The sequence below is a fragment of the Chanos chanos genome, chromosome 7 (assembly GCF_902362185.1).
Source record: "Chanos chanos chromosome 7, fChaCha1.1, whole genome shotgun sequence".
In the NCBI taxonomy this organism is placed as follows: domain Eukaryota; kingdom Metazoa; phylum Chordata; class Actinopteri; order Gonorynchiformes; family Chanidae; genus Chanos; species Chanos chanos.
In genome coordinates this window covers 7026948-7051516 of record NC_044501.1, presented here as the reverse complement: position 1 = coordinate 7051516, position 24569 = coordinate 7026948, and the positions used below count along the sequence as shown (strand labels likewise).

Genomic DNA, 24569 nt, shown 5'->3' with positions numbered 1-24569 from the left:
CCACAGCTCTCAGTCCGAGGGTGGGGCTTCACATCACATTTAAATCATTAAGCAGGCTTTAAGTGACAAGTGTTTTGATCAAGAAATACTTGTCGCAACAAGCCTGCAAGTTTAACTATTTCTTTCTTCCATTTCTCCGGTTACTATTTGTTAACAGGGTGTGTATCGCGTCTGGAGGTGGATATGAGCTGGGTGCAGTTTCCCAACTGGGCAGTTGATTTAAAAAAAAAAAAAATTACTACTAATAAAATAAAATCCCAGAAGAAGTCCGGTCGTTGATTCCCAGCTCCAGGTGAAGTACGCCAGTGTGAAAGAGAGAGGACCCTTACTGTGCGTCACACTCGGACAGATTCAACAGTATACGGCAAAAGTCTGTGTTTTCTCCCTTAGCCCGCCCTTAAATTAATCTTTGATTCATGTTATAAATAACCCTAATTATAGTCTATATTACTGTGCGTTACAAATGTCTTGCAGTTACAGAAGAATACAGTTATTAGTGCTTGTGAAGCATGTGATCATTTAATATGTTTTACACGCCCTTGACATAGCAGCAGCACCAACTGTATCTTTGCGAATCGAAGAAGCATGTAAATTTTTGATTTTGTAGCGATAACGTTATTTTATCAGATGATAGGCCTTAACTCCACTCTGTGTTTTTGTGCTGCCTAATACAAACCCCCTATCAAAGTGGCAGGTGGTCCGACATTCACGTCGCAGCTGGCTTTGATGTCCCTGAACAAGTTGCAGTCAAAGGTGGCTAAGAGTTGCTTGGGTCCTTGTCTGTAGGGCCAGAGGTTCAACTGTAGTCTTACCCTTTGGTTTCGATTAAGATCAAATGGGCTGCAAAAAATGAACCGAAAAGAATGGAATAAATAAAGACGAAATACAATCTTAAAGTTTGATTTGTTTCATCTGGTAAGAGATGTGTGTATATAATAGGGTAACGTGATCAGAGCTGTGGTGGTACCCAGATATTTTAAATATCAATCAACTTTCAAAACTAAAGCCTCTGTTTCTCTCTCACCAGCACACTTTGCAATTTTTTTATTTATTTAATTTCACATTAGTGTTTAGTTATGTTTAAGTAACCCACTTGTCCTGTTTTCATGATTCACCACTTACCTTTAGCCATAGCAAGTCACAAGTCAGGCATCGATATTTTATTGATATCATTGATTTGTGATTTATTGATATTCATTTGATTACATTAGTTAAGACCGTAGCAAACTTAAGCTGGCACAGAAGAACAAGTACTCCTGTAACTTGACATTTTGTTGTGTCATATTTTTCGTCACGTTAACTGAATCCCAAAAATCTAAAAACGATCAGGTTCTCATCTGTCTACACAACGTTCTACCTTGGTCGTACCCAAAAAGATAGACCCGCGTACATTTATACTATACCAGTAACCCCCCCCCTCTGGAAACGTTGTCCCATGTGCTTATCCCAACACATCCCCTATGGGCCACACCTATTGAATAGAAACCTGCTCAACTTGCTCAACGCACTTTACAAAAGATGGTCTCACCTGGATACTACAGGGTTCAGGAGCAGGCCACTGCCCGTGACAGTGATGGTGCACTGCTTTAACGGCACAGGAAGAGGATTCTCGAAAACGATCTCTGCTTTCAGCTCCCCGTACAGCCGCGGAACCCCCGTGGTCTGAGGGCGTGAGGATTCGGCAGATGTTAAAACGTAAAGCGCAGGAAACATCGACTGTCATATAACAAACACTCTGACCAATCACTGGTGGTATTCTTTATTCTAAACAGGAGTTTTACGCCGTTTTTAGCCAACTGGGCCCAGTACGTCATTATGGTTCTTATGCATTGTTCCTTTAGCGTGGCCCAGGTTTGAACCTTGCTGAAGGACTTTTAGGACTTGTTAAAGGAGAAAATCTTTAAATGAAAAAAAAAAAATTGCAGAAATTGTATGTAAACAAAGAAACAAACAAACAACAAAAACTCACTGTTATTTTGAGTGGTGGATTTTGCGGTACGATGTCTCTCTGGGCAAGGTAAGTTTCATCAGAGTCAAGTTTGTTCTTCACAATAACGCTGACTTTGATACTGTTGTTCTCCAACATTCTCTCTCCATAACTGGAGAAGGGGATTGAGACGGGGATATCCAGTTCTATGATGCAAGCACATTTATTGAGGCAATGTTCATTTATCTCGCAGGCATTATAAAAAAAAAACATTATAAAACATGTGGGATACTGAATGTCTGCACGATAGCCATCAGAATTTGGATGTTTGGTTCCAAGTTCCAGAGTGGAATTTTCAGAGATTTGATACAACAACTAAGGCCTTGTTTACACTTGGTTTTAAAATGCATCTTGGGCGATTCGGATCACAAGTGGACAGCTGAGACACATTGCCGTTTATCGTCTATCCTGCGTCTCCAGGGTGTTCAGCTGACCACTTGTGTTCGGATTCCGTTACTGCTACGCCACTTTCGCTAGAGGGTTATTACGTTAGTCTCTGTCGGGAACGCATCAGGACGCATTAGCGTTTACACTACAAAAAGATATGTGGCCAAACGCGTCCCAGACCAGCTCGGCAAGTGGTTCGAGTGATCGGTTCAGAATGTGTCTCGGTGGTCGTTTACACTTGTATCTAGCGCTGTCCACTTGTGACCCGATCACCCAAGACCAAGACACCAAGTGTAAACGGGGCTGAGGAACCTTGATAGCAGAGAGGCAATACCTTTCTCAGGCAGAAGCTGGACCTGCTTAAGGTCACTCCAAATGACAGTGTCAGGAATCCCGGTATAGCGCATAGCCTGGGCAATAATGTAGACGTCCAGTGTCCGAGATGACGGACTCTCACTGTGCAGCTTAACTCTCAGGTCGATATCCATGCCATTTATCGGTTTGCTGACTTCTTCAATTTTTATGATGACCTGCTTCATGTTTAGTCTTCTGACAGCCTCATCAAATACATCCCTCTCCTCTTTTGAGCCTATTTTTAAAAACGTGAAATACATACAAATATTATGAGTATACGTGTATATTTTATATATATAAATATGTGTGTGTGTGTGTGTGTGTGTGTGTATTATATACACACACACATATATTATGTGTGTTAGATATATCTATCTAACACTGTTTAGATAGATAGATAGATAGATAGATAGATAGATAGATAGATAGATAGATAGATAGATTACACCAATGGATTTAAATAGATCTAGCGGAACTTTAGCAACTCTGCTAACCTTCTTGATGTTTGTAGTTGGCTGTGACATCCACTCTGGAGTCACTACCCACAGCTTTGGTGCTGATGTTCTGTCCCACAGATACAGTGTCCGAGTAGATCTTCTTCTTTGAACCATCAGCCATCTTCATCCAGGTCACGACGTCAGCATTGACCTCAGCATATACAAAAGGCACGTCATATTTGACATTGGTGTGTCCCTTCAAAACGGCTTTAACTGGAGCTGGACCACAGCAGAACACACCTTCAAAAGGCAGCAAAAGACATGGGTCAAATACACTTATCACGAGCATTTGAAGGACCTGCCCTGTCCCATCCTCTCAATTTCCTCTCAACGTTTTTCAGTCATAGAGTATTTTAATAAAGGGAACATGATCGTATGAGACAAAATCGATCGACAAAAGATCGCTCCCATTCCTGTAAAGAGAATTTTCCACTGGTTTTGTTTCCAGTGAAGCTACCACGATCAGGTTCTCAGAGGTCTCTCTGTTTGTGTACCTGAGCTTCTCTCTTGCGGAGTCGGGTCCACAACCTGCCAGCCGTCATAATCAGAGGTGTCAGAAAGGTCCGGACGTTTCATCCATGCTTCCACCCAAACATGGTAGTTCCTGTGTGGAAAAACTACACTGTTAAAAACCGGTATAAAATTCACAGCAAAATTCTTACAGTTATCTACTGTAGATGAGATAGATTAGTAGATTGCCTTAACAATGGCATTCTGGGAGATGAAGATCAAGTTCATTGTCAGCGTAGTTAATATGTGTTTTTACACTCTGGTAGTTATTTTCAAAGCATATTGGGCAATCTAAGAGTGAGGGACAAACCACATAAGGCCTAAGGTGGGACTTTAATACAGCAATTCAACAATAGGCATACAGCTATGAGATGGAAGTTAGAAAAATGAGGAAGCAGTAAAAAAACAGTACAAATACAGTAATAAACAAGAATCAGCCTTAGACATCCATCACAATTTTATAGCACGAGATAAAACCTTCAAATGAACAATATGCGACTGGTTGAACTGCTGCCAGTAAATTACTGTAATTATACAGGACACTTTTTTGATGTGTAAAATGAAGTAAAGCTCTTGAAACAGGTACTGCGCCAACCACAAAACGAGGATGAGAGAGTGTGGTCTGGAGAAAGTATAAGCTCCTGAGTAACCAAGGGATTGTGCTGTTGATTGGATTTTTTAATCCCTGAGCAAAGAGTACTCAAAATGACAGTACATTTTTAATGACTGAACTGGGACTCTGTGCTGCTATTCTCTGCTCCCTAGAGCAGGCCCAGCCCTAAGAACAGGCCATATGAGTGGTCACCCAAATCATCATCCATCCCAGTCCTAAGAACAGCCCATATGAGTGGTCACCCAAATCATTATCCATCCCAGTCCTAAGAACAGCCCATATGAGTGGTCACCCAAATCATTATCCATCCCAGTCCTAAGAACAGCCCATATGAGTGGTCACCCAAATCATCATCCATCCCAGTCCTAAGAACAGCCCATATGAGTGGTCACCCAAATCATCATCCAATCCAGTCCTAAGAACAGGCCGTATGAATGGTCACCCAAATCATTATCCATCCCAGTCCTAAGAACAGCCCATATGAGTGGTCACCCAAATCATCATCCATCCCAGTCCTAAGAACAGGCCATATGAGTGGTCACCGAAATCTTGAGGATGCAAAACCACAAGCAGTGGTAAAAGGCCAAATGTTACTAGAGACCAAATAATTCATGGTACGGCAGATACAGTGCCCCACTCCTTCCTAAAGGGGGTATTAGGCATTACGGAAACTGCATGTGAGAAACTGCATGTTGCATGCACCCCCCTGTCTATCAGGAAAGTGGTACATATCCTAAAAGTTAATATAGACTTAATATGTCTACGGTGGCACGGGCTCTTGCTATGAAGCAGGGGCCATACTTGCTTACATTCCTTTGCCTGTTCAGTGAGTATCAGCAGAGAGCACCTCATGCACAAATGATGAGTCTCTTACAAAGGTTTTGACCTTTGTAACCTAGCCAGAAAATCACAGGTTATGTTTCGAAATGGTCGAAAGAATCCATCTCTTCTGGAGAGAGAGAAGAAAGGAGGAGAAGCAGAAACCATCCGAAGGTGACGTTGGTTGATAATGTACCCAGCCAGTCGCCATAGGCTAAACTTGTATTATTTTCTTTTATCCGCTTGCAAGCTCTGTTGGTTTTCACCCTGCCAAACTGGCTAGGACTGGTCAGTTAACTACTGACATCAATGTTGCATTGAATAAGTGGAAGATCAAATGAGTGGGTGTAATTGCTTGGGCAGTGCACTTGTGAAACCAGATGAATTTGTGATTTTAAACAGATTGAGGAATTAAAGCAAATTAGACTCACCATATGCTGTCAGGGCTGTCCTTGAGATGTACACCATTCTCAGAGAAGTACTCCTCGATAGTCAGATTTGTGTTGGTGTCGTGGGCCGACTGGAAGTTACTGATGGCGCGGCAAGGGATTCCCAAACACCTCAACACTGCAAAGACAGTGAAATCTATCAAAGCTCATGCTAAAATACATGTAACTGTGTAGAGGTCCTATAAACATAGGGTAGGGCATGTAGTAAACTTAACAAAATGTACTGTTTGTTGTAACATTAAGAAAGCTGTACTTGACTGAGAAAAAAAGAGTGGTTTCCAATAGACAGTGTTAACGTTAACCAGTCATGACGTGCTGAGTCCACATTAGCTGAATGTTCCCTCGCGTGCGTCTATGAGAGTGTATCTGCATGCACGTGCAAACCTGTGCACATGACTCCGGCGAACACCCAGCACTGGCCGTACTTCACCGGACTGCAGTCGGTCTGAAGCCACTTCCTCAGAATTTCCACACTGCCGTCCCAGTGAGTGGGAGAGACGCCGTCATAGTACGTCCCATCCCACCTTCCCATGACCACGCCCCTGTCGTCATTCGCATTGATCTAGAATAAGAGCAGAGGAGGTTACGTTAGAGGAACGGGGGGCTCTTTTTGTATGACTGCACTGGACAACTGGTGTCACACAGACACGTACACAATGCTCGTGTGAATGCATACGTGCACACACACAAAAAACGAATAGTTTTTCCCTTTTCCTGTTACTTTCTGAAGCAGATTTCTATTCCTAGACTTAGCTATCACAGCACAGGAACTGTTTATTTGGTCAATAGTTTTTCAGTATCAGGCAAATTAAAACAGTTCTATCGGAAAGTGATGACGAGACTGCATCGGTAATAAACCACAACTCTCCAGAATAAGAAAAAAAAAATTATTCTAGTGAACCATGCCTTTCACAATATTTTTTTTCCAAGCACTTAACCAGGTTGCATATGATATTAGAAAGCTGCCAAAATGTCCCAAACAAACAGAATGTAATTTACAAAATGCCCCACGATTTGCAAACAAACAGAATGTGATTTATAAATGCTTCATGTTTCACAAATATACACACTATGCTTTACAGATTGTACAAATTGGGCCTGTTTACTCTTTATCCCTCACACCTGCCTTTGCTCCGTTCCCCTCTGATGCCCCTCCGATGCCCCTCTGATGCCCCTCCGATGCCCCTCTTTATATAATCCTTTCTGTTGGACCAGCTCTCCACGAAGTCTACAGTCCCCATATGTTCACTCTGTCAACTCTCCGTCTTATTAATCAGCTTTTCCAAACTCGGTCCCCTGGTAATCCCTTTACCTTTACTGAATGTTTTGTGTGCTTCCCTGTTTGTATCCAGTGTGTATCTAGTGTCAGTCCCGTGTTAACCCCGTTTTGTACCAGACCTTCATTGTTATTAAAGGCCCTTCCTGTTACTCCACACTTGCATTCTGCTCCGTGGTCATTTCCTGACGCAAATACAACACACGCCTCTCAAACTCTGGAGTTAGAAAGCTGCCAAAACGTCACAAACAAACAAAATGTAATTTACAAATGCCCCACGGTTTGCAAACAAACAGAATGTGATTTATAAAATGCCCCACAATTCGCAAATATACACACCACGCTTTACAAATACAACACACACCTCTCACCAGTGCCAAAAGTCCCACGGTCTACAAATGATGTGTGTTGCTGTGTACTTGTCAAAAAAAAAATGTGCTGCATTTGTAAAGCCGATGACACAGACATGCTCATTTATTTGTGTTATTTCTTTACATTTGTGGAACCTGCCCTGCGTTTGTTTGTAAGTAGCAATTGTATTTTTTTTGTTGTTTTGGTGATAGCCGTGTTTTATATTTGCGAAGCAGACTGTGTTTGTTTGAGAGGTGTGCGTTGTGTTTGCAAAGCATGGTGTGTATATTTGCGAATCGTGGGGCATTTGTAAATCACATCCTGTTTGTATGTGGCATTTTGACAGCTTTCTAACTCCATAGTTGCACTTAATGTCTTTCAGAATTATTACTGCAATAGAAGTTGTTGCTTGTACTGTGCTGTGTTATTGTATTGTATTGTATTGTATTGTATTGTATTGTATTGCATTGTATTGTATTGTATTGTATTGTGTGAGTTTTTGTCATATGTGATGAGGTAAATTTGATGACCTACCATGGCGCTGACTACTCTGCTGACATAAATGGGGTTACAGCGTGCTGAGAAGTCTTCCCTCGCATTTCTCAAGCACTTGGGGTTCACGTCAAGCAGTTTAAGACAGATGTCCACAATGTCGTCCTCAAACTAAAAGACAAAGTTTACACATTTTATGAGTGATATTTGAATAATTACTAAAATTGAAAATATCTGAATACATGTATTCAGGTTAGATAAATATATCATGTATATATGTATCATGTATACCTGAGCATTGTATTATTAAACATGAACAAATTGTTCTGTCTACCTTGTGTGTAACAATTGTTGTTAAGAAAAGATTAATATTTATATAAATTTATATATGTTGGTATTCTGCATATAGTCTTTCAGGTATTCAACTGAGATTCTAAATCATTACATATATCCGTAGGTGTTTTCTTTATCACAGTTCGTTTAAACTGTATTTGTTCCTCCTGCTGCCCATTGGGAGATGATTTTGTGTCATTACACTTCAGAATGGGGTTTCACATGTGTCATTGCTGAAAAAAATACACAACCTGTCCAAAATCCCAGGCCTGTGAGTTGATGTATCTGTCTGATCCTTGGTACAGACGTCCATTCTCATTCATCACATACTCCTGTCTTTCTGTCTCCTGTGGCAGATACACCCAGTCCTCTACACCCATTCACACAATGGGAGACGGATTAGATACACCGTTAATTGCAGAGACGGTCAAAAGTCTTGTTTTTCTTTTTTTTTTTTCTTTTTTTTTTTTTGTTATGACACAGTTCATTTTTATGAAGTCCTTAATGTGGCCCAGCAACAACAACAAGTTTCCATGACAACGAAGGTCTCATCTGGCTCCTGTTCTGAGCAACAGCGTGACTGTTATTTAGCGATTGAATCAAATTGTTGAGGTAGACTTTTTTGGGTGGCACGAGGACACACTAAATTATTAACGCTGCGACTGGATGAGAATTTTCACGCTCCTGACGACTTTCATTATTTTGCCTTGAACGCAGTCTCCACAAAATGCTTGTCAATCAGAAAAACTTCAAACTACAAAGACTCACAAGTTCAGGCAGACTAGGAGGTAATTACTTTGAACTAGAATGAATTCTGATTGAAAGGTATATTAAAGAGGTAATATAGAGACGGCTCTTGCAGTAATTGCCGAAGGGCAAAACATATGAACACCGTAAGCGAATTTTCTGTTTAGACATCATGACATGAGTACGATGAGTTTTCTCACCTTTACACCAAGGATTGAACAGAACCAGCAGTTTTCCCATCACAACTGCTTTGCTCGTAGCAGAACCGGTCCTCACTGACAGGCTGTACTGTCCAACGCTGGCGTCCGCCGGGCAGAGGACAGACAGTGTGACTGTGGTGTCAGTGTTCCTCTGGACCTCCATACTCCAGGGTTTCCCTTTTCCGGACCCAGAGCTTTTGGTTAAGCCGAAAACCGACTTGGTTCCCATTGACTCGGAGGCATCAGGCCCTGAAAAAGTTTGATGCAGGTGGAGGAAGAAACAAGGTCAAGAATGAAGCAAACACAATGAAATGAGGAAATACATAAGAAATTGGCTTGGTTGTAACATTAATTGAGGAGTTAATAATATGTACAGGTACAAGACAGATTTAGATTACTCAATTCAGGAAACGAATGCGTTTCGTTACTGTAAATTCACCAATATTTTCCAAAAACTCTTCCCTCTAATGTGAGCTCATGAACCCAGTTAAAGGAGAAAACAACAGGAGTAAATCAAAAGGAACCAAATGAAGGGATCGAAAACAAATATAAGGATGATTTTAACATATCCGGTGAATTACGAAGAAAAAAAAAAAAAACCTGCAACGGTGTGTATGAGCTGAGAATGGCTACCGTTAGCTTTTATTCAGCTTGTTCAGCTTAAACAAGTTTAATCATTAATTATACCAGGTCCATTAACATGACATATCTGCACCTGTTTCAACGATTAGTTCAAAGAAGTCATCGTTTGGCCTGAGGGGTCCCCCTACGTGGAAGGTGAGTTTAAAAGACTGGCCTCTCCTCACAATCAGCCGTCCCAATGAAATTTCATCAGTGTGATGCTCCTTGTTGTTTTCCTCATAGTGGAGGTCTACCTTTGATATATCTGTTGGAGAACACATAGTAAATAAAACAGACTAGAGAAAACTGGTTCTTTATATGTGGCCATCTCAATGAAACCAGAATATACAGGACACATGAATCTAATGTTCAGCCAAAATATTTTCGATAAAACATGAGAACTTCTGAGAAAAAGAAAATTCTACAGAGGAGGAATTTTTTAACAGCAACCTAAAGAAAAACTTTGAAAATCAGATATTTCACAATTGTCTAAATTTGATGTGCCGACGGGTAAATAGTACAAATTAAATACAGGCTGCGATGTCTCTGTGAAGCTCTTGACGCTCCTATAATGGACTTAATATATTTCAATATATTTCCCAATGAGTCAGTAAAATTAAAATCAAATACCACGTATCAGTATCACGAAACAAGCTGTGCATCAGTCGACATGTAAGAAAACGTGTCAGAGAATGAAAAGAATAATAACAATAATAAATAAAACAAGGTGCAGGTATTTCCAAACGGAACTTACCAAGACCATTGAGTTCTGTACTGATGGTTGCCATCACTGATTCTTAGTGCCTATGGAGTAGTTTTCAGGTCAGAAGTCCTTGTGGGTGTGTTAACAACAGCATGGCCTTTTTAAAGGATGATCTGCCCCTCCTTTCAAACAAATTTCTAGCATAGTTTCACGCGTAAGTGACACTCCCTGTCTCTAAGTGATGAAATGAGACGTTTCCAGTCATTAGCGACTGTTTAATTATCACGGAGGGTGTTCTACTAATTGAACAGGTTCTCCTCATTAACTGGTACAAAATAACCTTTCATTTTCTTTTTCAGTTTTAAGAGCATTTAAGTGAAACTGCAGCACACATGGCCTAGACCATTTCAAACATAAGTAAAACCCCAATGTTAAAGCAGAGCAGTGTCAAATATCTTTGCCTAGAGCTGTTCATTATGTGATCAAATGACACTTAGGACTGTCACCACATATGGGTGGAGTAAAGGATCCCGGTTGTAGTTGTAGTTGTAGTTGGGTGTGAGATTCTTGGTCACCGCAAGTCATTATAATAATAATAACATTTGTCATCGCTTGTCACGTTCCACGCTGGTTAGTTTGGAAGGCTGCTCTAGGAATGAAAATTTCCTTGTCCTTTTAAAAAATGCATGGGAATTTTGAAGAGTAATCTGTGTGTAAATATTTAATGTCTGTTTTTTAGTGTAGTTATGGTTTGACTGGTGAGCTGTAGATTCACACACTATTGTGGCTGCTGCAGTCCTGCCTTATTCTTGCATACAGTTTTGAGGTGTCAGTATTATTAGTGTCTTTATAATTCTCTGCGCTGAAGTTGTTGTTTTAATTGTCGGGGACGTTATTTCAGTATTATGGTTGCTGAAAGAAGAGGTCTAATTCATCTGGACTGGAGCTGAAACTCCGGGAATGGACGCTGTTGTCTTCAGTATCCGAGTGTAACCAGTTTTTATCCTAAATATCCTAAATCTTTGTGACACCATAGGTTTATTTTCCCTTCTCTCTATTAATACCAGTGGTTTGATCGACTGTAGTTCTCTCGGATTTGTTTTTACGCGTCAGGGTTTTTTTTGCAGTTCTTTTAATGTCCGACCATTACTTTGACTGTTACATCATATTTTAAGTTATTTCATGCGTGCTACATGAATTACTAATTGAATTTGTGAGTAAGATTCCAATTGCTGTTTTTGGCATTATTCATTTTTGTAAAGACTATTTGGTTCCCTGTGTGTGTACTCTTGTGTGGTCTATATCTGAAGTGGTTGCATTAGGCCCTGAAAAGATTTGATGGAGGTAGAAGAAGAAACAAGATCAAGAGAATGAAGCAAGTGCAATGAAAGAAGGAAATACATAAGAAATTGGCCTAGTTGCTATTTAACTAGGGCTTCATACATGCCATCTCTACCAGATGTGTACCTCACATATCTTTTGGCGCCCTCTGGGGTCCACCTGTTGGGGGGGTATTTATTTCATCCAAAGAAATTAGATATTAGCGTAATATTTCACTGTGCCCTCATACAGAGTATACATGCTTAGGTGGCATAAACTGACATTTTGTTATTCATTGACAAAAATTAGTTTGTTGCCTTAAATAACGATAGCGCAAATGTATTTCAATCGCTTTGGCTACTAACACCCGGAGAAAACACAACATCAAATTCATTTATCATGCCATCCACTCTTAACTCTTTCAAAAAAAAAAACAACTTCTGTGTCTAGTCAGGGATTTCACAGTATAGGTAATGTAGACAACCTGTCTACTTCCTGTGTCAGACACACCCAGATCTCTGCATGCACAGAATGGGAGTTAAATAATGTTAAGATGAATAAGGCCATTCCTCTGTAAAGGCACAAGTAAATTCCTTGCCTACTGACAAAGATGAAACTATTGTCCTCCCTGTATCAATCAAAAATATGCTGTGAAGATGATGCACAACATTCGACAGCACAGTCTCGGTAAACATTAGATTAATAACCGGTTGTATCTCTTCTAAGATCAAAGTAACAGAGAGCTTGCTGTAGATTTTAAAACGCTTTCTCATGACCAAACCTCAAAAGCAGAGGCTAAATTAGTGCTGATTCGAGATCAGTTTCTTATGTTGAGTTCTCCCCAAAAAAAGGATAATGCAGTAAAGCAGAGATTTGCCACAAAAACAGTTAAGGTGGAGTTGACCGAAATATTTTTCGCCGCCTAATCTTGTAGACCAGCTCTATTTTAAATTGTGCAAGACCTTTGCTGGAACATTTTAATGATAATTAGTTAATTATGATAGCAATTATATCTATTAAGACGTTAACCATGAACATATCAAGATTTGACAGCTGCCCTCTTGAAACTTGGTGCTCATACTCTCACTCAGTCACGCACGTAACACAGGGAAATAGCTGAAGGTCCAGTCAGAACTTATCTGTGGATCACCAAATGACTAATTTAGAGCCTTTCCGCCCAAGTTTTATCACAATACCAAAGGTCTGAATACAGTGAATCCACTAAGGACACATTTGTTCACTTGACTATAGCTCCCTGTGTTTTTAATTACTCTGAAAATGCCATTTTCTGTGGGTCAGTTAGCCATATTTTAACCCCTTGGATTTTTTGAGGACTCCAGCATTTACTTTAAATGATAATTCAGTTATTTCAGGTAAAATTCGTGGGCTGTTGTAAAACAATTGAAGTAGAGATCAAAGGTAGAAAAAAAAAAACGTTACAAATGCCTGACAATCATTTTCTTTCTAAAATAAGCAATTTTGTTTTTAAAATATTATAGCTTTGACCAACAATTTGGACTTATTGATTTATATAAAATTCTCAGAGCATAAGAACACCAGATTAAGAAAGTTTTTTGACACATTCATGTTTAATGAAAATAATTAAGAAGCCTTGCCATACTCTCTTATGATAAAATTACAGTGCTAAACATGCATTACGATTACAGATAAAAAAAAAAAAGAAATAGTTCTCCACAAGCATTCAACCACTCAACACTTCTACTTCCTTTTGAGCCCAAAATAAATTATTACACAGAGGAAAAGATTCTTTCCTTTGTTGCGGCTACATTTTTGCACATTAGATAGTGACTCAAGTTAACACAAAATAAATTATTTGATTTGACCTGCAGGCTGGAGTGACTCAAACACTGATAGCTTTCTTTGATAATGTCAGTTTTTTTTTGTGATTTGATAGAAAACCCTCATCATGACCTTCTGCATTAACAAACATTCTATATGTTGTGTTGACTTCTTTCTTTGGGTGCGTTGACATTACATTTACTAACTTGCTTGATATGTGTACCCTCCCTTCTATTGCCCTTGATTATGAACTGTTAACTAACCCTTATTTCCTCTACTTAGCACCACATACCGGGAAGATATTTCAGTAAGAAGAGTAAGAAGAGATGACATTCACATCACAGCTGGCTTTGATGTCCCTCAGCATGCTGCTGTCAAAGGTAGCCACCAGTTTCTTAGGGCCTTGTCTGTAGGGAAAGAGGGACAGCCTCACCCTCACCCTTTGATCTGGGCCCAGCTCAAACCTGCACAGATAAAAAAAAAAAAACATATTCAGTGAATAAAGACACCTATTTTTTCCATCTCTATATTTGACATTTCATGCATGTACAAAATTACAGAAAAAAAGGTATCTCCATACTGTTAGAGTTTTCCTCATGATTTGGCTTCACTTAATTATACATCATATGAGATTTAACAGAACTGCATGTAGCGGACCTTTACCTCTGACTCCATTTATTTCTTTACATGTTTATAGTTAGATATTTTGAAATGTTTCCTTTACATATTTATGTTTAGATATATTGAAATGTTTTTACAGCATTGGCTGTATTTTTATACTTTATGTATGACCTTGAAGTGAGCGACAAGCTAGCTGTTTAGCACTGACATTTGGCCGATTGCTAGCAAAGCTGTAGCCAAAGAAATTATTGTCAATCCCATCATGCATTTTATCCTGTCAGTGTCACCAGTGGTAACTAATCAGGAAAGACCAAATTCTAATTCTAATTCTATTCTACTAAGAGGCATCCATTAAGGGAACATTCACCTACAGTTCGTCACCCATTACTGAACCCATGGGAAAACTATTCCTAGGGCTCCTATATGACTCAATCCTATCAGAGAGATATGTAATTTGCATTTGATATGAGATCTTACCGGGACACTACCGGCCGTAGAAGCAGGCCACTGCCTGACACAGTGATGCTGCAGTTCCGCAGGACGGAAGGCAGGGGATTCTCGAAGATCACCTCTGCCGCGACCTCACGGAATAGCTGCGCAGTTCCACTGGCCTGTTTGTGTGTGAGGAAACGGTAAATGCTAAAGCTGTTAGCACACAAGACGATGAGATCCACAACTAACACATGACAAAATTCTCTGACTGATCGGTGGCTGCACTGATGACTGATAGAATGTTTAACAAACATGGATTTCAAAGATACTCACAACTATTTTGAGTGGTGGATTCTGCAGTACAATGTCTTTCTGGGCAAGGTAAGTTTCATTAGAGTCACGTTTGTTTGTTGCAATGACGCTGACTTTGATGCTGTTTTTGTCCAGCAGCTTCTCTCCGTAACTGGAGAAAGGAATGGTGATGGGCAAACTCTGCGCTGTAAGACAAAAACAATCACTGATGTTATATTCATTCAGCCGTAACATAACAGCTTTGTGAATTTGTCTCAGCCAGATGCTTCAGTCATTGGTAACAGACTTTACCAAATCATCACAACAAGTGCACAGTGCTGAACATTTGCTTCTAAGCAGACAGAAAGTGGATGTTCTGGAACCTTCTAGAATTTCGCGTAGAATAGCGTTCAGTTACTGAATGTAACAGCTGAGATGTTTATGGTAAAGCATGGTGCTAATTTAACACTAGAGTGTAATTCAAAGTCATAGCATTTTTTTCCAGTAGAATTTATGAATATTTCTTGTATAATTCTGCTGGATATACTTGTTTGCATTAAGGCATAAAAAGAATTTATTGGTAGTGAAGGTATGAATTCATCCTCCTGTGATTGAAGGAACCTGTGGAGTATAACCAATACCTTTCCCAGGCAAAAGTTCAATCTCCTTCACATCATTCCAGATGTCAGCAGCAACAACGCCAGTGTAACGCATAGCTTGGGCATTCAGGTGGACTGAGAGGGTCTGAGATTCTGAGCTATTGTTTTGCAACACGGTTTTCAGGTTGATGTCCAAACCAAGAGCTGGTTTGCTGACTTCCTCGATTTTCACAGTGATTTTACGAGGCCCAGTGCCAGTGCCCACATCTGGAATATGGCCGCCGAGTCTTCCAACAGCCTCGTTGAAAACATCCCTCTCTCTCTTTGAGCCTATTGGTAAAAAATGTAAAGCACATCAATGCATAGAACAAAAGCAGTCACTCAGTTTAAACATTATACTCTATTGTATGAATAAAACTAGCTTTGCACTGCTGTTATATGGACTTTTTTAGGAGTTCTTTGTATTATGGGAGTAAATCCACTGTGTCTAATTCAGTTAAAGCTGATGCTGTGAAACCTCTCTGCTTTTCTTCCTCACTAAACGGTCAAAGATCAAATGGAACAACACAAGTCAGAAACAGTTAGTCTCCGTGTGCACTGAGAAACAGTAGTTCCACCTTACAGATGAATCGCTCAAGTGTTTCTGGATTTCCCTTTCACTCAGAACCAGGCCAAAGAATTGATAGCAGCACTTAAACAATAGCAACAGACGAGTACTGCTCTGGATGGAGGTATGAAGAACTGGACATTTAGAGTTTGTATATTTCTGATATCACAGTCAGATTTTTTGAGCTGTGTGCACAAATGCAGTATACGAGTATACGAGCTATGGATGAAGGAACACCTTTGAGGTTATGTGTGATTTCCTTTTTTGTTTCCTGTGGGGTTTTTTTTTGTTTTTTTTTAAATGTACAATAGAGGGTCTCCTGATCCAAACGAGAGGGACAGAAAACCTTAAGTTCACCAGAAATATTCAAGTAACGATATTCATAATCTCTGATACCAAACAATCAGCCCATGATCTTGTACACCAACATTGTTTTGCTTAATCAAACTTGACCCCTGTTTTTGTAAAGAACCTCAGTATTTCAACTGACCTTCCGGGTATTTGTAGTTGGATGTTATGTCCACTCTGACGTCTCTGCCCACAGCCTTGGTGCTCATGTTCTGGCCCACTGATACCTTGTCCGTGGACATCTTCTTCTTTGAACCATCGGACATCACCATCCAGTTCACGATGTCAGCATTGACCTCAGCAAACACGAAGGGCACATCATATTTGATATTAGTGTGTCCCTCCAAAATGGCTTTAACGGGAGCTGGACCACAGCAGTATGTACCTGCAAAAGTCAGGAAAAGATTTATGACAGTAACAGACCGATCAGCCCTGTTCCATTAGTTCATAAACGTCAGTTCCGTTAGTGGTTAAATTTTCATAAAATGTTAATGTAATTAATTAATTGTTTATTGAAACAGCTATTACATTACATTAAAGACTATTCTCCATTGTCTTATTCCACTCAGTGAGGCTACCACTGTTACCGGTTTAGAGCACTCTCTACTAGTATTTTAAACATCTCAAAATCCCTTGTGTGTGCACTCCGGTGAATCTCAGCTGTAACTGTAGTAACTGAAGTAGTACCTTCACTTCTCTCTTGTGGAGTTGGGTCAACAACCTGCCAGCCATTATAATCAACGGTTGCAGAAAGGTCTGGGCGTTTCATCCATGCTTCCACCCAAACATGGTAGTTCCTGTGTGGAAAAGGAGGTAAAGTTCTTCAGAGAGAGATACTACGGTAAGAACATGAAAGGAAGAGCCAATGGAAAACAGGAACTGTTCAGTTAGCAGAGGACTGTGAGTGTGATAGAATTTCTCAGTCCTAAACAAAGGGAAGATGAAATGGCTCCAATTCGTCTCTGAATGGACTTTGACCTTACTCTGGTGTTCTGTTTGCTCATGCAAGTGCTTGTTTTGGCAGTCCTCTGGACAAACTGAAAAGTTTGATCATTTTTGGTCACAGGCCTCAAAGAACAGCCAAAAACATTGACACTCACCATATGCTGTCAGGGCTGTTCTTGAGATTTGCACCACTCTCAGAGAAGTACTCATCAATAGTGAGATTTGCGTTGGTGTCATGGGCTGACTGGAAGTTGGAGATGGGGCGACAAGGGATACCCAAACACCTCAACACTGTAAAGGCAGTAAGAATGATTTGAATTGCATTATTGAATTGAGTTTGAATTGCACTTATAGCATATGTGCATTTGCATACAGAATCTTATATCTCTATATTTTTTTTATATATTTCTACGGTTCTGTACATTCTATTTATTGCACACGTACATATATATTCCCTTATATATCCCCTATATTACCCCTATATTTACCCTTATTGTTCTTTCATTATTATTATGTTTATTTAACTACTACACTTGCAAGTTGAGCTGGCCCCGAGCCCAAGAATTTCATTGCTGATAATGATGTCTACATTGTTATCTAATAAATGACAATAAAACTTGAAACTGAAGATCTACTGAATTAAGGTGACAAAAATGATTTACTGAAATGTACAACGTCATATGTTTATTGTACAAATAATCAAGATTTTATATTGTTAAAAGAATTTATAAAAAATACTTATAACTTAATAATAAATAATCGCATCATTTTCAGCAGGGACATTCCTGAGTTTCATCATGACCATTTTAAAGGCCATCACAATCAAGACAAAACACATGATATCAATGAAGACAAAATACATGCTACAGAACTTTTAGTGTATCTGTGTGTTTGCCTGTGTGTTTGCCTGTGTGTGTGTGTGTGTGTGTGTGTGTGTGTGTGTGTATGTGTGTGTGTGTGTGTGTGTGTGTGTGTGTGTGCGTACACAAACCTGTGCACATGACTCCCGCAAACACCCAGCACTGGCCATATTTTACTGGGCGGCAGTTAGAATCAAACCACTTTCTGAGAATTTCCACACTGCCGTCCCAGTGACTGGGAGAGACGCCGTCATCATAAGATCCATCCCATCGTCCCATGACCACGCCCCTGTCATCATTCACATTTACCTAGAGGACAAAAAAAAAAGACCATTCATTTGTGTTATAGTGTCACCCAGACTTGACTACATCGATATGTACACAAATCACATGCATTCATGCACGGACTTGTATGCACACAAACTCACGCACACAACCTTTCTCCTTTTAAGCTACACTCATTGAGATCACAGGAGTCATGCAGTTTTACACATACATATCTGAGGCTTAAAAATCAAGGTTGGTCGAGTCTCAGTGAACCACACCCTTTAAAATGCTCTGTCGTCGCTTAAGCTGAGTAAGATCAGACTAATTCCTATTAACTTATTGATTAAAAGGCTTAATTTGTTGAAGGGGTTAGGTTTGATTTTGCGAGAGCCTATTTAAGGTTGTTTCTAGATGCATGTCATATTTGATGAGGTAAATTTGATGGCCTACCATGGCACTGACTACTCTGCTGACATAAATGGGGTTACAGCGTGCTGAGAAGTCTTCCCTCGCGTTTCTCAAGCACTTGGGGTTCACGTCAAGCAGTTTAAGGCAGATGTCCACAATGTCGTCCTCAAACTAAAAGACAAAGTTAACACATTCACATTGAAATCATTTTCCCTGCTGTATATAAACCTGGGAATTTGAAGTAATTAGATTACCTTCTCATTTAATTGTAATGTTAGCAGAGGGTGGTTGTATATGCTGTAGTAATATATGGTGGGTCTGTTCCCTTCATATATTGGCTTGCTTTACTGAGGTACATTTTAACAAAATGTATACCTTTCGTCATCCCTTAAAATACATTTTTAGGCCATTCAAGCCTTTCATTGCTGTAAAATACACAACCTGTCCAAAATCCCAGGCCTGAGAGCCAATGTATCCAGCTGATCCTTGGTACAGACGTCCATTCTCATTCATCACATACTCCTGTCTTTCTGTCTCCTGTGGCAGATACACCCAGTCCTCTACACCCATTCACACAACAAAAGAGATGGATGAGATACAACATCTAGTGACGAGACTGTGTAAACAAAAGGTCTTTTGTTGTTCAGGACACTATTAGCTTTTAATGCGGTCCCTTAATTTGTCAGGGCGACTGACAACAGCCTGTAATTATTCCATGACCACAGAAGCCTGTCATTCAGTGATGACAAAGCCATTTCTCCTTAATGGTCTTACTCATTTTGTGTATATCCAGTGATTCAGTGAAATGGTTGAAGTATCATTATTAGATGTTTTTGGCGTGGAGTTCCTGAGGTATCATGATAAGAATTTGTGACATTAACTTGATGTGATGGAATATTTGTCATGCTCCTGTTTTTTCTCACTATATCAACTTTTAAGACTTTCTTTTGACTTGAATGCAATCTCTACAAAATGAATACATGAAATTTTGTCTGTTAAATCTTATAAAAAGCATTCATCCTCTGAGATTCTCAAAACTACAAAACCTCCACTCCACAGTCAGGCTAGGATGTCATTTCTTAGAAGTTCTTGTCATCCTGTTTTGCAAGCTATGAAATTTCTAAGCCATAAGTAATTACGTAATAGTCATTGCAGCAACTACCCAATTGGCAAAACATGTGAACACCATAAATGAATCTTCTATTTAGACATAATGATTAATATTGCGTAGTTCTCACCTTTACACCAAGGATTGAACAGAACCAGCAGTTTTCCCATCACAACTGGTCTGCTCGCAGAAGAACCGGCCCTCACTGACAGGCTGTACTGTCCAACGCTGGCGTCCGCCGGGCAGAGGACAGACAGTGTGACTGTGGTGTCAGTGTTCCTCTGGACCTCCATACTCCAGGGTTTCCCTTTTCCGGACCCAGAGCTTTTGGTTAAGCCGAAAACCGACTTGGTTCCCATTGACTCGGAGGCATCAGGCCCTGAAAACATTTGGTGGGGGAAGAAACAAGACCAAGAATGGAACAAGCAGATTAAATCAGGAAATTCGTAAGTAATTAACCTGGTTGTAATGAATTTAGTTAACTATGACCACAGGTCTGTCACATTTAATTCAGTCAAGTCAGTAAACAAATGTACGTAATTGACTGCAGCATTTTCCAGGATTCTTTTCTCATTATGTTGAACTCATGAATCCCACAATGACCGCGTCTCCACACCTCGGCACTCCTGTTTACTCATGATTCACTGCGCTAATGGGATTTGAATGATTAAAAAACCCGAAACATGGATGTGGATGAGTTATGGGGTGTAGCAGTACTAGATAACGACTTCTGAGGAATTATGAGTGGCTTGTATGTTTAATTTACTGTCATGGGTTAAAACACTGCTTTGTTTATCGATATCAAAATTTGAATGCCAGAATTATTTACTCCTTTTTTGTAGAACGGATCTATTATGGAGCTGCATCTAATCATTGGAAAATTGGTGAAAAATTCAATAAGAGAGAGTTCGGTGATATTACAATTTTGGATTAGTAAAGTTTCCTACATATATCATCATAAGCATGGCGCTCTTTCCACTATTAAGACGTTTTAATTACAGAAAAGTCATGAAATCTTCCTTTGAATGTTGAAGTTGATATCAGATTAAATAGACCAAGAGGTGACATGGATGGATAATACTTGTCAGTTTAACTAAAAATGCCAAAACCACACATGGGAATATTATTTTATGCAAAAGACTAATGCAAAAAATTGTTCAGTTGGGTGTGTGTTCTTTGAATAAAGTCAAGAACTATCAAGACTTTATTGCTGTATTCCACTTGTTTATCAGTAACAACTGCTTTGACACACTACTTTAGAGTCAGCTATCACTATCTGACCTCTGATTTAAAGTATTAGAAGAAAATTCTGACCTAGGATCAGCTTTGAAGGGGTAAAGTCCGTTAACCTGACAGATTCTCACCTGTCTCAGCAATCATTTCAAAGAAGTCATTGTTTGGCCTGAAAGGTCGCCCGACATCGAAGGAGAGTTTAAAAGACTGGCCTCGTCTCACGATCAGCCGCTGCACCGAAATTTCATTGGTGTGATGTTCTTTGTTGTTGTCCTCATAGTGGAAGTCTACCTTTGAGACGTCTGTTAGAGGATACACAAGCGGTAAGGTATAGAAAATGACATTTTAATCGTAACAGATTTTTAGAAATTGAAATATAGCTCAGTGGTACCCAGTGGCTGGAATCTTTACCACACATGCATTCTATTTTAGCATTAGCACCTCTCATTCAAGAGATCAGCTGTCTTGGTCTAAGTCAGTAAATAAAAATGCAAAATAGCCTATTTGGCTGTGATTTACCAAACTTTCTCAACTTAGAAATGTGTTTTTTTCTCTCACTAAAATACACCATCCTGCTGACAGCTGTAATCAGTTACTGTGATGAGTTGTAATGAATACTTACTAAGATCTCCGGAGACAGAATAGAAGTTAGGCATCTTGTGTCGTAAGGGTCTTGAGAGTAGAGGTTTAGAGCGTTCGAAGTCTTTGTGAGTGTGTTGTGAGTCCATGGTGTGTGTGCGACCTTTTATAGAGGGATACTCTGCCCTTCCCTTCCAAATTTTTGGCTTACGTTTATTGCAGTAAGAAAACACTCCCTCTGAGTGATGAAACCAAATGTCTCTGTCCTTGATCATAATGACTAATTAAATTTAGCATGTTTTAAGACTTCCGCGTAATTAACCATGCCTTGCTGAGCCACCGAGACAAACATAAATCTATTTTCTTTGATTGTTTAGAGTATTCATGTTGGTATTAACTAGACACACCTGAGTGAAAACACTTTTAGTGAAACAGTCAACCAAACAGACAACTCACGCCAGCTGTCTTCAGTGTTGTGGGGGGGTGGAGCACCAGATAGGCACCCACCAAAAGTATACCGCTCACAAACGAATCTGTAAGTAAGAAAACAAAAGTACATTAAGAAGCATGTTAGTAAACATTCACAGCTCTGTGGATTTCATGGCAGGAAAGGACTGCACCGTTCTTGTCATTTTCACGGCTTTGAGTTCAATAACTTAATATGTCTCCCATTGTATGAACTATGGAAACAATCTGTGCTTTATGTTGTTTTGGTTGTTATGCAAACCCCCACCTCGCCCCCCCAAACCCCCCCCCCCCCTAAAAAAACCCCTACAAAAAATCGCTGTGCCACCTTTTCTTGGAGACTGTAACAATTTCTCATTAATTTCTCATTGCACATATAGATGACACACTGACTGACACTCCCCGTCGTAATTCTTGAAACTCACCTGGGGAGTGAAAGGATGTCATGCCATCAGGATGGTGCCAATTCCAACACTGTCAACACTGCTAATTGCAACCCTTGCGAGTGAGCTGAGTTGAATCTGTTGTAATTCTGTAATTTTTTGTGTTTTGATACATTCAGTAAAACGGAGTTCTGGGTTAAGAGCTGCAAACAATTCTTTTTTTGAACGTTTAAACGTGCCTCTAATATGGTGTGAAACACAAAATTATTTTCCTTGAACAGATTTGCAATGAGATGCTCAAGCTAATTTTCATGGCAAACAGACAGATCTCTACTGCCGTTACCTTTCTGTAAAGCAGTGGTTCTTTCTCCTTTCTCATTACATTTACACTGTTGTTCAAGTCTAAATTAGTCAATATATTAGTCATATATATCTATATATGTGTATATACTTATGTCTATCCATCTATCTATCTATCTATCTGTCTTTCTATGTACGTGTGTGTGTGTGTGTGTGTATGCGTGTGTGTGTATGTATATGTATACACACACACACACACACACACATATACACTTATATACACATTTTTTTTTATTTGATCTGCACAGTTTCAATTATTGCAGGTGATGTATATCTGTGCACCCTTACACACTAAAGTATGATTTTAATTACTTTGTAAGGGAAATAATAGAGTAAAGAAAGGGATTCAGGTTTGAATACTGAACTTCAGAGTTCTTTACTGATTTGTCTTTGAGCTGTTCACAATTTGACAGGGAAGGACAGTTGTACGTTACTCTGAATAAGAAAGTCAGATAAAACTAATAAATTCATAAATGCATGTGTCCTGCAGCAGTTAGCTTTTGACATGTTTATTGTCAGTACATAGTCAAGTACATTATGAGAACTCAGGTGGACTTATACTGTGAGAATACTGCATAAAAATGACTTTACACTGTCATTCTACAGAGTCCAGTCAGCTTTTACCTCTTCATCATTTACCTTTTTTGACTACAGTTCTGCACTGTGGCTAGATTGGTTTTAATATGTGGGTGCCACTTCACCTCATCTGAGTCAATGCCATGCGTTAAAACCCCCGCAGGACTGCTCCTCTGACACATTCACACTGGCATGTTGCACGTCTAACGTCACAATTCCAAGAATAATTCAAGGTCCTCTGTGGATTATGAACATAAGGCTGTCTGTACCTGCCTACCGCCTTCAGATGAAATCATTAGAACATCAGACATTGTCACTGACTGAGATGGGAGGGCATGTGAACTCTGTGACCACAGTGAATCTCACGAATCCTACTCTCACTTCACCTACCTGACGTATGCTGCTCCTTCTGTTTCTCCCCACGTACTCTAGATTTGTTGGAAAGGTGGCAAATAAAGTATAAATAAAACTTTTGACTTTGCCCATTTATTTTGTATGTTTGATTTACCCCTTTAAAAAAAAAAAGTATTTCACCTTTCATGTCTTATTCATTGATTTAATGTCTGTTGTGATTTACTTGTTTTGACAGCGTTTTGCTTGTTGGTTTAAGCGGCTGGTATGTTAGTTTAGTTCTTCTGATCTCCATGACAAAGACCAAAAGAAAAAGGTGGAACAAAGTCTATTCGTCTTTGCTAATATCTGTTAAGTTTCTTTTTTTTTTTTTTTTATTAAACACTGTTTTTTGGTCATCAGACAAAAATTTTGGAGCGTTCCTTCTTTGTAAAACAGATACCCAGAATTCTGCACCTCCCATTTACACAATGTGAGACAATTACAGATAATAGGCCATCATCCATAATACGTGTAAAGCAATGCATGACCCCATGACAATGTTACGTTTTTTTTTTTTTTAATTTGCTCCTGATAGAAACATGACGAAAAGTCAAGAAACAAAATCTCTGGAATCAATAGAAGATTACCGTAGGCGTGTACCTATTAGCGCTAAGCAATGGGAGTTAACAGGAAAA

At 39.5% G+C, this 24569-nt stretch overlaps 2 protein-coding genes across 2 annotated transcripts; both read right to left on the bottom strand.

Annotated features, from left to right (window-relative positions):
• Window positions 1–665: 665 nt before the first annotated feature.
• On the bottom strand, window positions 666–10424 carry LOC115815942 (protein-glutamine gamma-glutamyltransferase 2-like). Its single transcript, XM_030778912.1, has 13 exons — window positions 10391–10424; window positions 9731–9901; window positions 9016–9264; window positions 8320–8438; window positions 7778–7906; window positions 6001–6178; window positions 5599–5734; window positions 3720–3829; window positions 3223–3465; window positions 2709–2963; window positions 1970–2133; window positions 1529–1662; window positions 666–780 (listed from the first exon to the last, which is right to left on the bottom strand). The coding sequence occupies exons 1-13, from the start codon at window positions 10422–10424 to the stop codon at window positions 666–668; spliced, it is 2037 nt and encodes a 678-aa protein (XP_030634772.1).
• A 3339-nt stretch (window positions 10425–13763) lies between these two features.
• Window positions 13764–21834, bottom strand: LOC115815941 (protein-glutamine gamma-glutamyltransferase 2-like). The gene is made up of 13 exons (XM_030778911.1): window positions 21801–21834; window positions 21310–21480; window positions 20076–20324; window positions 19279–19397; window positions 18880–19008; window positions 18294–18471; window positions 17458–17593; window positions 17045–17154; window positions 16500–16742; window positions 15445–15732; window positions 14846–15009; window positions 14558–14691; window positions 13764–13923 (listed from the first exon to the last, which is right to left on the bottom strand). Exons 1-13 carry the CDS (start codon window positions 21832–21834, stop codon window positions 13764–13766), a joined length of 2115 nt encoding a protein of 704 aa, XP_030634771.1.
• Window positions 21835–24569: the final 2735 nt, after the last annotated feature.

What these genes read in the sequence shown, in the direction of transcription:
- LOC115815942 (XM_030778912.1), bottom strand. Translation starts at nt 10,424, where the DNA reads ATGGCAACCATCAGTACAGAACTCAATGGTCTTG. An exon ending in GCAGAGTAGTCAGCGCCATG is followed by an intron (nt 6,179 to 7,777) that starts GTAGGTCATCAA and finishes CTCTTATTCTAG; the next exon opens with ATCAATGCGAATGACGACAG. An exon ending in CTGAACCCTGTAGTATCCAG is followed by an intron (nt 781 to 1,528) that starts GTGAGACCATCT and finishes CTGGCCCTACAG; the next exon opens with ACAAGGACCCAAGCAACTCT.
- LOC115815941 (XM_030778911.1), bottom strand. Translation starts at nt 21,834, where the DNA reads ATGCCTAACTTCTATTCTGTCTCCGGAGATCTTA. An exon ending in TGCGGGAGTCATGTGCACAG is followed by an intron (nt 17,594 to 18,293) that starts GTTTGTGTACGC and finishes CTGCCTTTACAG; the next exon opens with TGTTGAGGTGTTTGGGTATC. An exon ending in TGAACTTTTGCCTGGGAAAG is followed by an intron (nt 15,010 to 15,444) that starts GTATTGGTTATA and finishes TTTGTCTTACAG; the next exon opens with CGCAGAGTTTGCCCATCACC.